The 12,850-nt window shown below is 35.9% G+C and overlaps 2 protein-coding genes across 2 annotated transcripts; both read right to left on the minus strand.

The window, feature by feature from the left end:
- Positions 1-4,068: 4,068 nt before the first annotated feature.
- Positions 4,069-6,827, minus strand: hoxd9a (homeobox D9a). Its single transcript, XM_010879912.2, has 2 exons — positions 5,688-6,827; positions 4,069-5,386 (listed from the first exon to the last, which is right to left on the minus strand). Exons 1-2 carry the CDS (start codon positions 6,247-6,249, stop codon positions 5,142-5,144), a joined length of 807 nt encoding a protein of 268 aa, XP_010878214.1. The 5' UTR covers positions 6,250-6,827; the 3' UTR covers positions 4,069-5,141.
- A 1,552-nt stretch (positions 6,828-8,379) lies between these two features.
- On the minus strand, positions 8,380-10,634 carry hoxd10a (homeobox D10a). The gene is made up of 2 exons (XM_010879911.3): positions 9,828-10,634; positions 8,380-9,160 (listed from the first exon to the last, which is right to left on the minus strand). The coding sequence occupies exons 1-2, from the start codon at positions 10,561-10,563 to the stop codon at positions 8,886-8,888; spliced, it is 1,011 nt and encodes a 336-aa protein (XP_010878213.1). The 5' UTR covers positions 10,564-10,634; the 3' UTR covers positions 8,380-8,885.
- Between the last annotated feature and the right edge of the window lie 2,216 nt (positions 10,635-12,850).

The following is a 12,850-nucleotide window of genomic DNA, read 5'->3' on the forward strand; positions in this document are numbered from 1 at the left end:
ATGGAATAACCATCAATTTTCAGCCCACATTTTTTTTACAGCTTCAGTCTATTATCACATCCAGGAACGATGTTTATAATTTAGCAAATTGATCGTCATATAACAAACAAGGGTTTTAGACACAATAATACAAACAGAATATTGGAAAGTAGGTTTGCAAATAAACGGACTATGCATTTCTTTTGTTTCAAAAACTATTCCTTGAGTTATATGTATGTCTTCTGTTGTTCAAAATAGCCTAGTACACCACAAACATGCAACAGCATGACCACTTGAAACGAAAATATTCGAAATTGGTTAAGGCATGATTGAAAAAAAACGAATTAAACGTTAAAATTGGTTGATATCAATATGTTACCAATAACTAAAGTAACAGTATCAGCCGCAAGGTAGGACTATATTATTTTATATATGTTATTAAATTATTCAATAGTCGTATTGCTCCTGTCGCAAGTATGTGCTTTTTGCGTTGTTTGTCTTTAAAAAAAGTAATATTTATTTTTACAAGTATGCCTGTTCGTATATTGAATTCCTTAATGTTTGACTGTTATTGGATTATGCAAACGTTTATTTACACAAATATATCAAAACACAGCACACAACACTTGCAGAAAAGGGAAACACTGATGTATTAATTAAACAGCAAATGCAGAGTCCAGGGATTCCCGGTTTATGCGTTTTCAGACTGTTACCCAACTTGTCACCAGGATATGGTCTATTGGCGTAATAGTAAATGCAGTGTGTAATGGTGTGTTATTATTAATCATAACATAGTGTAGCAGCATTTCCGATATGATACTACCAAGTGTGTGTGTGTGTATGTGTGTGTGTGTGTGTTTCTGCGTCATTCGACTGGGCCTGGATATGCGGAATGCCCCGGTAAAAGATGGGATTGCATTATGTTACATTATGTTATCATGTTTCTGTGTTTTTGTTAATGCAGGCATTTTTTTATTGCAAAATATTTTTAATTATTGTCCCACTCTGCTTCGCTCAGATATGGTAGACATGTCGAACCTCTCTTCAGGATTATTTGGGTTTAAAGGGACATTCTCTCTCGTTCTGGAGCTTTATGGCCTATCGACAGTTTTTTTGTTCTCCTGGGATTAGAAGATAGGCATGCATTATGCAATGTTGAATTCCATCAGTTTTTATTATTATCATGGTCAAATATATTAACAATTTAACACTAGGAATTAAAAGGGATAAATAATAAATTGTATGTATACGAATTGTCCCTGTATCTGATCTGAAAGCTACATTTTACGACAAACTTGCTTGATGTCTCATCCAAAAGGAGCGTCTGTGGAAGAGATGGGTTTTCATATAGGCGCTGGTAGTTCGCCAGTATTACCATCGAACGATTTATTGTCTGGGTATTGTAGCAGCTCGGTCTCTTGCGGTGTCGTAAAAGCCTGCTGTCTCTGTAAGTTATCGGATCTGTGAAATTTAGAGCAGGCCCTGAGACACACATACTTAGTTGATAACTTCCACGCAGTATTATAGCTTACCATGATTATATAATTATTGGACTAGAGCTAAAATCTGCTTAAGACAGAAAGATTCAAGTGTAACATACAATATAAAATGTTCCTGTTTGTATTAACCTAAAAAGGTTCAAAAATAAGAACAAAAATGCCTGCATTGTGTTTATGACAATTCCAACCATTGAATGGTTGTTTGTCTGGTGTTTTGACACCCAGTAGTCTTGGCCTGTGGTTTTTATTTCAGACCTAAACAGTCGACTTCTAAACATTGATCAAGCACACCTAGACCCATGTGCCATTTCTTTTGATCACAAGGCATGAAAGGAACGTGGGACTGGATAACGTTTTGCTAATAGGTCGTGTTCTAGGGTTTATACACTCGCTAATAAAGTACAACATGCACCTTTACAAATTGTTGCCTTATAACTAAAACTAAAAAGGTATTAAATTCGATTCGACATCCCAGAGCTAAAACCTAAATGGTGAAAGCACCTTTGACCGGGATTACTGCTGATATCATTTAAAATATATTCTATACTTAACCAATTCTGGACGACTATTATAGCAACATATATATTTTTTCCAAAACTGCTAATTACACCACCATATTTAAAAATAACGAGAATTAAACAACATGAATTCACCCCATACTATACCCTGTATGGAATCAACACACTGTTAGAAAACAACGTTTGGGTCAAATGGAAAATAAACAAACACTGTGTACCCCACTGTATTTAAAAGTATTTTGTTGGCAGCATTCTTTTACAGCTGTGTTTGTCTTCGTCTGGGATGCTGGAGTCAAAATAAGAATATGAAAGGAAAACCTGCATCAGTCTTTTGAAAACCTAACTTTGTGATATCATTTTATTTTCCAGCGAGACTAACTCGTTTTTTAATGGCAAAGAAACAACAATGGATTATCAAGATGTGCTCAGTGTTCCTGAGCCGCCAGTCTGAGTCCAGACTTGAATTAGCATGGAAATCAAAAATACGGTTTAAATAACATAACGCTTTTCATCAGTGATTCCTAATCAAATTTACTGAGGTAAAACAATTTTGACCAAAACCTTGGAAATGTAGGCCTACTGTCTGTTTTGCAGACATTTTGTAATTTTATTCAAAAGAATTTACAGCTGCAATGGGAGATACTGTATTACATTTTCTTGCTGAAAATAATCTTCGACCATCCTTCACCTTGAAAACATGGAGTAAGTTGTGTGTAGACTTTCAGCATCCGCTGTATATATGCAGCATATAACAATAACGCTTTCTCCTTGTAACGCATACATCTGTGTGTAACAAGGAGAATACAAAAACAGAGAATTCAGAGATAGTCAATCGTCCTATAAAGGGTGAGTATTTTCATTTTCATTGATCTTACGTATACACTACCATTTGAAGGACATTTATTATAGGCCTAGGTGAAATGATAAATCATCATCAGCAACATCATCATACCACAACTACTACCACTGATAATCACAAAACTATTACCACTACCATACTACTACTACTGCTAACAGTACTGCTACGACTACTTCAAGTAATAATAATATAAATAACAATAGTAATGAAAATAATAATGAAAAGAGGCAATATAAATTACATTGCTCAAGTTTTCTGTTATGATTAAATGTAAAACAATTAATGTCTTAGTAATTTGTTTTAAAACCACTATTGAACAATTGACTGAATGATTTTTTGAAGCAGAATCAGTAAAAATAAACCGAAGTACTGATTGTGTTATTTTAGATGGATGTCTTAAAGGTTATAATATTCAATGTAACGACAAAAGCGATTCAACAAAGCCCCTTGAATATGTTTACAAAATATACTTTTCATGGCTGTAACAAAAATGTACTGTAGGCCCTACGTTCTCAACCCAGCGACTATCATATAGATGCAATCTTTTGTAGAACAACGTCGCCCTCTAGCGCTCTTAATTCCAATAATAGTTGATCCGTGTATTTTAACCTAGAATAAGTAAATCCTATCTAGTAGGCAATGTTATCAATTCCTGAAGAATATTACACTATTTCTGTCCCTCTTCATTATTAATTTTCACCAAAGTGATCATCCAGTATCCATTCAAATCCAGCAATTATCTGTTATTTAAACACAACTATTGATTTTTGTTGCTTTTCTCATTAAAACATTTTATTTTCTTGTTTTTGTTCAAGGACCAGACATTACAAGTAATGTTTATTATTCATAAATAGAGTATGAATCTAATCGTAGGGTACTTCTTGGTTCGTGTCTGAAAACGGTCCTTTCCGCAACAGTCAAAGTGAAGTTTTTGCCCTCATAATAGGAAATGAATAAACGTGACTTTCTATACATTTGGGGTGGAGGGGTGGGGTGTTCCTCTCAGTTTCGAAGTCAGACAATCTATCGACCAGACACCCTGTAGAAAAAGTGTCTGCATTTTTGTTTGTCAGCAACAGACTCAAAACACCAAGTAAAAGGGGGTTTCAAAGGAGAAAACACTTATTGCCTGGCTCATAAACTCATTTAGGCCAGACGTCTAGCCATCGATATGGCTTTATTGGAGTAAGTTTCTTCCTGCTTTAAAGCAATTATACGTATACAGATTGAACAATAAATTGGGAATCCGAGCAACACTTCTCCCAATCATAAATACTTTATTACGGGGCCTATAGTTTATTTAAACAATACAGCACTATCCTACATTTGAAGTGAAATCCAACCACCAATTAAACCAAATTCACTTTATAAAAATAAATTAAAATTGGCAGATTTTTTAGTTCTTCTGAACTTAACACCAAATCTCTGTAGAATCATCCAGATGACCGAAATACATTTAAATAAAATACAGGTTTTCTTTCGTCCTACTTTCCTAGCTATGCTTCGGGTTATTAGTCCACATTCTTACAAATTACTGATTTGATGCAACAGGGCTTCGCTGTTTATTAGGAGTAATACATGTTGAAATGGTGTTCAATCAGGAAAGCTATATACATCAATGAATCTAGAACTGAAATTACATTTTTTACAAAATAGTTTAGTAAAAAATGAACATAACTATTTATATATAAGGTCCATATAGATATACTACTAAAAACCATTGAGCAGAAGTAAGACAAACTTCATAACACAGCCTAGATTGGGATTGTGTATCCAGGAACAATAATCTATGCAAAGTCTAGGCCGTCATCGGGTATCATTTAACAACTAGCATCCTCAATAACAAACAAACAAAAAAAAAACACTTTGAAAAAATTATACACATGATAATTTATTTATATGTACTAGGCTGACAGATATAATCAATCGACCAATACCTTGTCAGAAAGTTAAATGGTTTCCAACGTTTGTGATGAGCCTTAAGGCCTATAATATTAACTGAAAATATCAGCATATATGTAACGTCTGAGAACATTGCATTGTTCAAATACATGATAACAAAACGGATAGGCAAGCATATTCCTTGATCTCATATTGGGCATAAATACTCGAGCTCTGGTTAATAAAGTTATTATTTTAAGACTTAACATTACCTTTGATTTAAACCAAATAGAAAGAAACCACATTTTCAAGCATGTTGAGTAAACCTTCCATATGGTGTAAAAAAAAAAGCATAACCAAAGTTTTATTCTAAGTAATCACAACAATATGATAGATTACACCAAGTTATAAGATTTCCTTACTGCCTCTCTCTCTGTTCATCTTTTTCATTTTCATTCTTCTGTTCTGGAACCAGATTTTCACCTGTCTTTCTGTTAAATTGAGAATTCGAGCAACTTCGTATCGTCGATCTCTTGTCAAATACATATTGTAAAGGAATTCTTTTTCCAGTTCTAATGTTTGATATTTTGTATATGGACATCGCTTCTTTCTTGTAGAACGTGCATGAATCCAGTTTGCTGCAGGGTTGTCTGGAGAACAGAAAACACGACGTTAAAACTTACACAAAAAGCAGATAGCGAAAAAAACATGAACATGGGGAAACACAGTCCTCACAGATAATATCCATAGACTTCTCTGTACAAAGGCTGAATTTGTGGAAGCAATTATTAAAACTTTTGTGTTAAATACAGACTTAACAGCCGTAGGTACTTTTTTTCAGCCCGTGGTATGAGCTAGACACTTTTATAGGTTAGTAAAACCTCCAGTTTTACACACCCAGCTCGTACAGTTCTTAAGGTTGTAAATCAAGGGGCAATTCCGTTTACTTACTTGGGTCAAGTTGTTGTTTCTCTTCTTTAGGCTCGCTCTGACTCGAAATATCACTGCCAACGCTCTCTTTGGTTACTTTTTCTGGACAGTCGGATACTCCACACGCGTTATCAGAGCCTGGGACAACCACCGGAGTCTCCGTCTCAAAAGTGGCACTCTCAGTCCTTTTCAGTGGTAAACTTTCGGGCTTTGTTCCATTTGTTCCATAATGCCGGCTGTTGGAGTGAAAGCCGGAGAAAGAAACATGGTTAGAAATTGGGTCTATCCAGGACCGAACATATCTGCTATCTGCTGCAGAGAGATGAGACTGGTGGACATAAGGATGGTAAATTCCTGATACTGCGCCGGTGGACTGCGGGTGAACCGAGGACCAAGACCCCTGGAAAACGGCTGATTTAGGTGCAAAACTGCAGGAGGAAAAATCTGCATTGTCCCCAACACCTGATGGCCTTGAGTTCGTACTGTGCGGACCCTGGACAAAGCGCGCCCCGTACAGATCCTCCGCTTCATGGCCCATTATAGAGTCCACATAATAGTTACTTAGAGTGCTACTGGTCGACATTTTTGGATCCCCTCGTAGACATATAAAAGGTTACACTGTTACGGAAACCTTCCCTCTGAACAATCATAGTATTTTTGCTGGCTTCATCTTCAGGGATTGGTTACATGAATCACGTGATCATATTTACCAATACCGTGAGTAGATCAGTCCGCTGGTAACGGTATAGGCCTACGTTTAAATAAGCTTTTATTGTAAAATTGCCTATGAAACCAAATTTTTAGGGAGAAAGAATATGACATTTTAGGAAATTCGGTATTCATGGACGTTTTAGATGTGCATAGCGTTGAGGTCGGTGCCGGACTATTTTTTTACGTAGACAGATTAATACAATTATTTCACAACCACCACTCAACATCGATGCCAGAGGATATTATGTGTGTAAACTCTTACAAGATATCGTCGTAAGGTGTATCATACACCCAGTGCTTGTAAAACATTTTATAGACTACTGAGTTGTAAACCCTCGTAAAATAAATGTAACATGCTGTAAAATAACGAGACACTATTTCCGCATCGACTCTTTTTGTATTGTTAGTTTTTATACAATGAGGAATCACTTTCACTAGTTAGGTTGGTCTTGTAAGGTTGAACCCGGAAGTATTATTTATATACTTTGTATGTATCTAGAGGAAAGCAATGTTTTTATGTGTATCAATAAAATCTTTATGAGGTGCGTTTGATTATACATGAATGTGCCCTTAATAAAACGGACTTGTGACGGAACAAAGTGGATCTGTGCAAAGTGATGTCAAATGGTCTGGATTTAAGAGTACTTTTTAGGTTTTCCTTAATTTTGTGAACACGTACTTATTGATTAGGCTTTTCCTCGACCACTCACCACAAGCGCCCACTTTTGCCAGCTCTCATCAAGGCAGAAATCTGGAATTAATACAAACGTAAATACTTTATGTTAAGTTAATCACTTAAAACACATAATCAAGGGAGAGCAAAAACGACAACAAAGAAGGAACAGAATTTATTATCGCACGAATGTTCTCTTGAACACTAACACCGCAACGATATGCCAATGAATTTGTGCTTGAACATCATGCCCAGGCACAGATCCGCTTCTTCTGAAGACAGTGAACATTGCATTTGCATTTGCATGAGACATAGCATATCATACAATATGTATCATATATTTATGTAACGACTCACTCAGGCTTACAATAAGTTTAAAAGTAGTGCATGCCTGGATGCTAGTGTTAAAAATTAACAAACGAACGAATTATATCGTGTAGAAGGCGTCGGTAAATTAATGCCATGAAATATGTGGTGGTTATTGTTGTGGTTGTGGTTGGAGGTGATGGTGGTTTGTATGTTTGTATTCTAAAGTGGTATGCATGTATACTGATTTTGATCAAGAAAATAGTTTTACAAATTGTTAGAGAACTATTCTTAAAGTAAATAAATGGTTCCATGTTGTTTATAAGGAGCTCTTATGAGTATGTTTTTAAGACGTTCGTATCAAGGCTGTTTTTTGTAGGTTCATTAGTAACCTTCACAGATCCGTGTTAACATATTACAATGTTTAGCAGATGATAATAAAAAGTATGTACGTCTCTTTTTATGTGTAAAAGTTATAACCTGCTGATGAAATGCTTCAACGAGATCCTCGCACCAGCCTTTTATAAAAAGTTTGTTAATTTAAGCCTATTACCAAGCCTATTTGCACATCATAGTCCTATTAAAAACAACTAGATAGTACGATTCACAATGAAAAGCTAAAATAACTAACCATGAAAAGCTAAAGCTTATTTTCGATTACAGTTGTTACTGAACACTAATTCAAAACCGGCTTAACAATTAATTGATGATTATAGTTATATAATTATAATAAAAAGATCAATAGATAACATCCTACTTTTACACAGCCTAGGAGGTCCAGAATAATTATTGAATTGGGGTGTTTCTGAAACCGATTGCGGCATAGGCCTAAGGAGATGGCACATAGGCCTTCCGTAATAAGGCCGTGCTTTTATTTTTATAAATTGTATTCAAGAATGACAATAATTTAAAACTATGGACCTGAACCGCAGTGGACTGAAAGAACTCCAGGACTTAAACATTTCTGAAATAGTATTTTAGTTTATTTATCTGTCTCAATTTAAAAAGACATGTTCACTGCAAGACCAAACACCGAAATACGAAATTCCATTGGACATCACGTTTATTGCAGGATACATGCAACCATGCAATTTACACTCATTAACACAGTTTACCACATTTATTACACATTAAAGTTTATAAGTTTACAATTTTCCTCACGGTTTGCGCTTAATTCTCAACAAAAGTTAAGATAAAATTAAACCACTATTAACATTTTATGATGTGCTTTGATGACCAAAATGCATATATTCCACACAAGTCGGTCGGCCGAAATCTTCCTCAGAATCAAACAGTCCAAAAATTTATACCTACTATATTTTAATAATTTAAGACTTACTTTTACCCTGTGATTAAAAAAGGTCAATATACACAATGCGTAAGACACGTAAACAATAAAATAAAAATAAAATAGCCTATACAGACACAGTCACAGTTTTAGTGGGGCGAAAAACAAGTCCAATGCTGCCACAAAACCACTTCAAAAAGAAAGAGGAGAAGGACAACAAAACAAAAATTCGTAAGCATGCTCACGAAAATGTGAGATTCGAGGTAAGCTCACGAATTCGGTTTTCCCTGCTCATTTTCTTGAGCTTCATCCTGCGGTTTTGGAACCAGATCTTAACTTGTCTGTCGGTGAGGTTGACCCCTTTGCTGATCTCTAGACGGCGCTCTCGAGTCAGATACATGTTGAATAAAAACTCCTTTTCCAATTCGAGCGTCTGGTGCTTTGTGTAGGGGCATCTTTTCTTCCTTCCACTTTTTGCAGTCAACCAATTGCTCGTTGGAGGGTCGGTTTTGCTATCTGAAATGGAATCAACCCAAGAAATGTTTTAACATGGTTTAATATAAAAATATCACCACATTTTTCAATTCATATATTATAGACTCACAGCTCTGGTCAGTATGATAACAAACTAATTCCACCGATAACGTGTTATCTGAGTATTCTTGGTTGGTAAACATAAGTTGCTACTACCATTCAGGTCAAAATGGCCGAAATATTACTGACTATATAATTTACCCCACCTTCTCTAAATTAGCCTACATGACTAAGCTTTTTGACCAAACTGATATTTTACCGATGAAACCAACTGACACACATTTCTAATGTAATATATCGTTGCAAGACTAAGCATGATAAAAAATTAACTACAAGCCTTAGATCTCATTGGTGTTGCCAAGGATTAAAATACACATCAATACCATTTCCATATGATGAATACGGTAATATCAACAAAGAAACAAATCAATTAAGGAAATATAAATAGAAAAGAGCCATAGACCTCAATGCAAACATGGCTGATGCGCGGTAAGCCGTTTCCTGTAAAATATTTTTACTGCAACCTGAGTAGGCTAAGACTCTCATTAAACATTACGACTTTAGGGCTGTTTGTGTTTTATATTGAGTTTTACGATGCTGGAGCGTTTGTATTACACCGCGACACGATTAATCCTTTTATTGTACCCACCTTTCGCATCTTTCGGAGGCAACTCTGGGCTGGAGACTGAAGCTTCAGTGGAGCAATTCTTCTCCTCCAGCGCGCTCAACGTTGGGTCAGAGCTTTCCGCGGGAATGGGTGTTTTGCTGGTTTCCAGGCTTTGAGGTATCTCTGCTGCTTTCTTTTCCAGTTCGACAAACGAAGATAACTGCGGTTTGGAGGTAACTCTGTTTAGCTGCATCAATCTGGTGTTGGGACTCAACGTCTCGTGACCATAGTCCTGGTGTTTTCCACTAGCGTAAGTTTGGCTCAGTCTAAAATAACCTGGAACTGGGATCTCGGGGCCGTCAACTGAACATGATTCGGGGATTATATTAGAATATACAGGGACATCGGACGAGTTGACCTTTGCTCTCTTGTCGGAATACATGCAGCAATTACTCTCCTCCTTAATGTTTTGTGAAAATGTGCAATTGGGCATCTGGTTGGAAGGTTGTTGTATTCGGCAAGATCTACTCGGATCTGTCCAGTTATCAATTTGAGGTATGTAAGAGTGGACATTCATGCCCATGCTTTGGTGGTTTACGTCCCCTCGTTTACCGAGAGACGGCAGGAGTCCACAGGTTTGCATTCCATAAGTTCCCATTTCTGCACCGGACGGCATGTACATGTTGCTGCTGGAATAAAAGCTGTCAGTCCGGCAAGCGCCAATCAACGAATCAACTAAAAAAGTATTTGCAGCAGGAGAGCTGTTCGGAAAGGACATTTTGGAGAAGTTTTAAAAAGGTGAGAGATGTCCTTTGTAGGTTGACATATCTAGCAAAACAATCTCAGCGTTGCTCAGGATGCCTCTCTACCACATGACAAGCTCGCCAATGAAATTTGAAAATGGCCTTGAGACGCAGCCTCTTTTCCCATCACATGGACGCATTGACTCATGACTGGGGAGCTGCAGAAGTGGTAAACAGCGACACCTGGAACACGGACTTGAAATTGATTCAAACCCTGAAAAGGACATCTTGAATATTTAGCCTGTTCTCTTTGCTTGAAACAAAATCCAAGCTAAGAATGAGCATGATCTAATCCTTAAAGTAAGGATGCAAGAATTCATGCCCTAGTCACCCAAACACCTCTAACACAATTAAAGTCCAAACTAAGAATCTCCTCACACAGACTGTTGGGCTACTAAAGCTCGTTAATGAAAATGTAGATTAAAACATTTCACATAATATGGCTATAGTGTACGGCGTAGTGGTCAAGGTAATACAGCGACACAAAAAATACTTTGAGGGAAAAAGTTAGTGCAAATAGGTAAGATCAAAACATTTAACCAAATAAGGCTATGTCATGCGCCTATATTTTCTATGTTTTATGGATTCCTACTTAAAGAGGGCCTGGATTAAATATGATCCTCAGAAAAAAGACTGTTCGGACATCTCGTGCGTAGTTGATATCGTTACCCGGTTTAGTTGTAATCGTTAGTATTATTCTAGAGTTGTTTAATATTCTTTAAGTGCCTGCTAAGGGTACCTGTTTACTTTGGGACCTATATGACGGAATAGGAAAGTAATGCATAAACAATTCCTACACCACACACATAAATACCGTAGACTACTCTCTACTCAGCTTATCAGGATATAAGATCACCAGGATTGTCAATAGGTTGATTGTGTATTATTTTACGTAGGATAATTGATAACAAATTGACAAAAAAATATACAACATGATGACACTTCCCGATACTTCCTGGATATAGTACTAATAATGCAACACACGAATAATTACACGATCCATTTGCCTTTCTGGATTGGACCCAGCCCGTGGAATGGCCTACTTAACAAAATAAATATGGGAGGAAAATACCAGACTCTATCTAAATATATAATGAAAATATATTTGCTCCAGGATTTTTCTCTACCCTTATGGATTTTCCAGACCCTATTCATAATTTCTGTTAGTTTAAACATTAATTTTAAACATGTATAGTAATGTAACAAAATATGTAGCGGTTTTCTTTAGCGCCAGACCTTTTGTGAAATTTCTTCAGAAATTCATTAAGTGCTATACATGCATAGACAGGGGTAGTAGCTTCATTTAGTTAGATAAAAAACCAGAGCGTGAGTGCACAACCAAGGACACCAAACAACCTCACAAGCCAACGTCTGAAGCGTAACTAAGGACAGCGCAATGCATTATTTGAAATCCTTCGAATAAATATTTGAGTCATCTAATATAAGCTTTAACAAGTGAAGATGGAGAAACTACATTATACAGAATCAATTAGTTCGATGAATTATATAGGTGTGTTTCAATATATTTCAAAGTTGGCAATAGCCCAAAAAAGAATTTGCTCTCTAAAAATATAACAATGGCTGTATAACCTTCAATAAAAAAAGTTGATTAGGTAAAAATGCAAGCATGAAATATATAATTCCATTGAACACAGAAAATGGAAACCTCCTGTTTTCTTAAGAATTCACCAGCTTGACCTGCATTGTTTTTTACTTCAACAATTCGAATAATCAAAGGTATCCACTGCTTCTTAGGGTGATTAAATGAGATTTCATCATTAATTATAATAAATAATTCATTAAAATGACCCCAAAAAATATATATTTTTAAAGGTATATTGTCTTAAACTAAGAGCCCATATTTAATCGACAATTCGTAATGTTTGTCCAAATCAAATACAGAGTGTAATACATAGAAAATACACAAGATATGGATCGATTATTGCAAATTGATCATTAGATTTATTCTATAATTGATCAACACGTTAAATTACTTAAATTATGAAGTTTGGAACTGATATTAAGCATACCTCAGTTATTTTTCATGTAATGTACATAGAACCCAATGACTAAATGTTTTAAATTGTAAATTGAATATAGTCCAGGGTAACGTTTGGACTTTGTTTACTTTGTTGGCCATATTCTAATCCAATCAGTGAATACAAAAGCTAGTGTTTTATTCACTTTAAATTAGTGGCGTTAGGCTACAACAAACCGCAGTACTTCCCGTTTTCATTGCAATGTATAGACAGCATGAACAGT

Source organism: Esox lucius, chromosome 16 (genome assembly GCF_011004845.1).
Source record: "Esox lucius isolate fEsoLuc1 chromosome 16, fEsoLuc1.pri, whole genome shotgun sequence".
Lineage (NCBI taxonomy): Eukaryota > Metazoa > Chordata > Actinopteri > Esociformes > Esocidae > Esox > Esox lucius.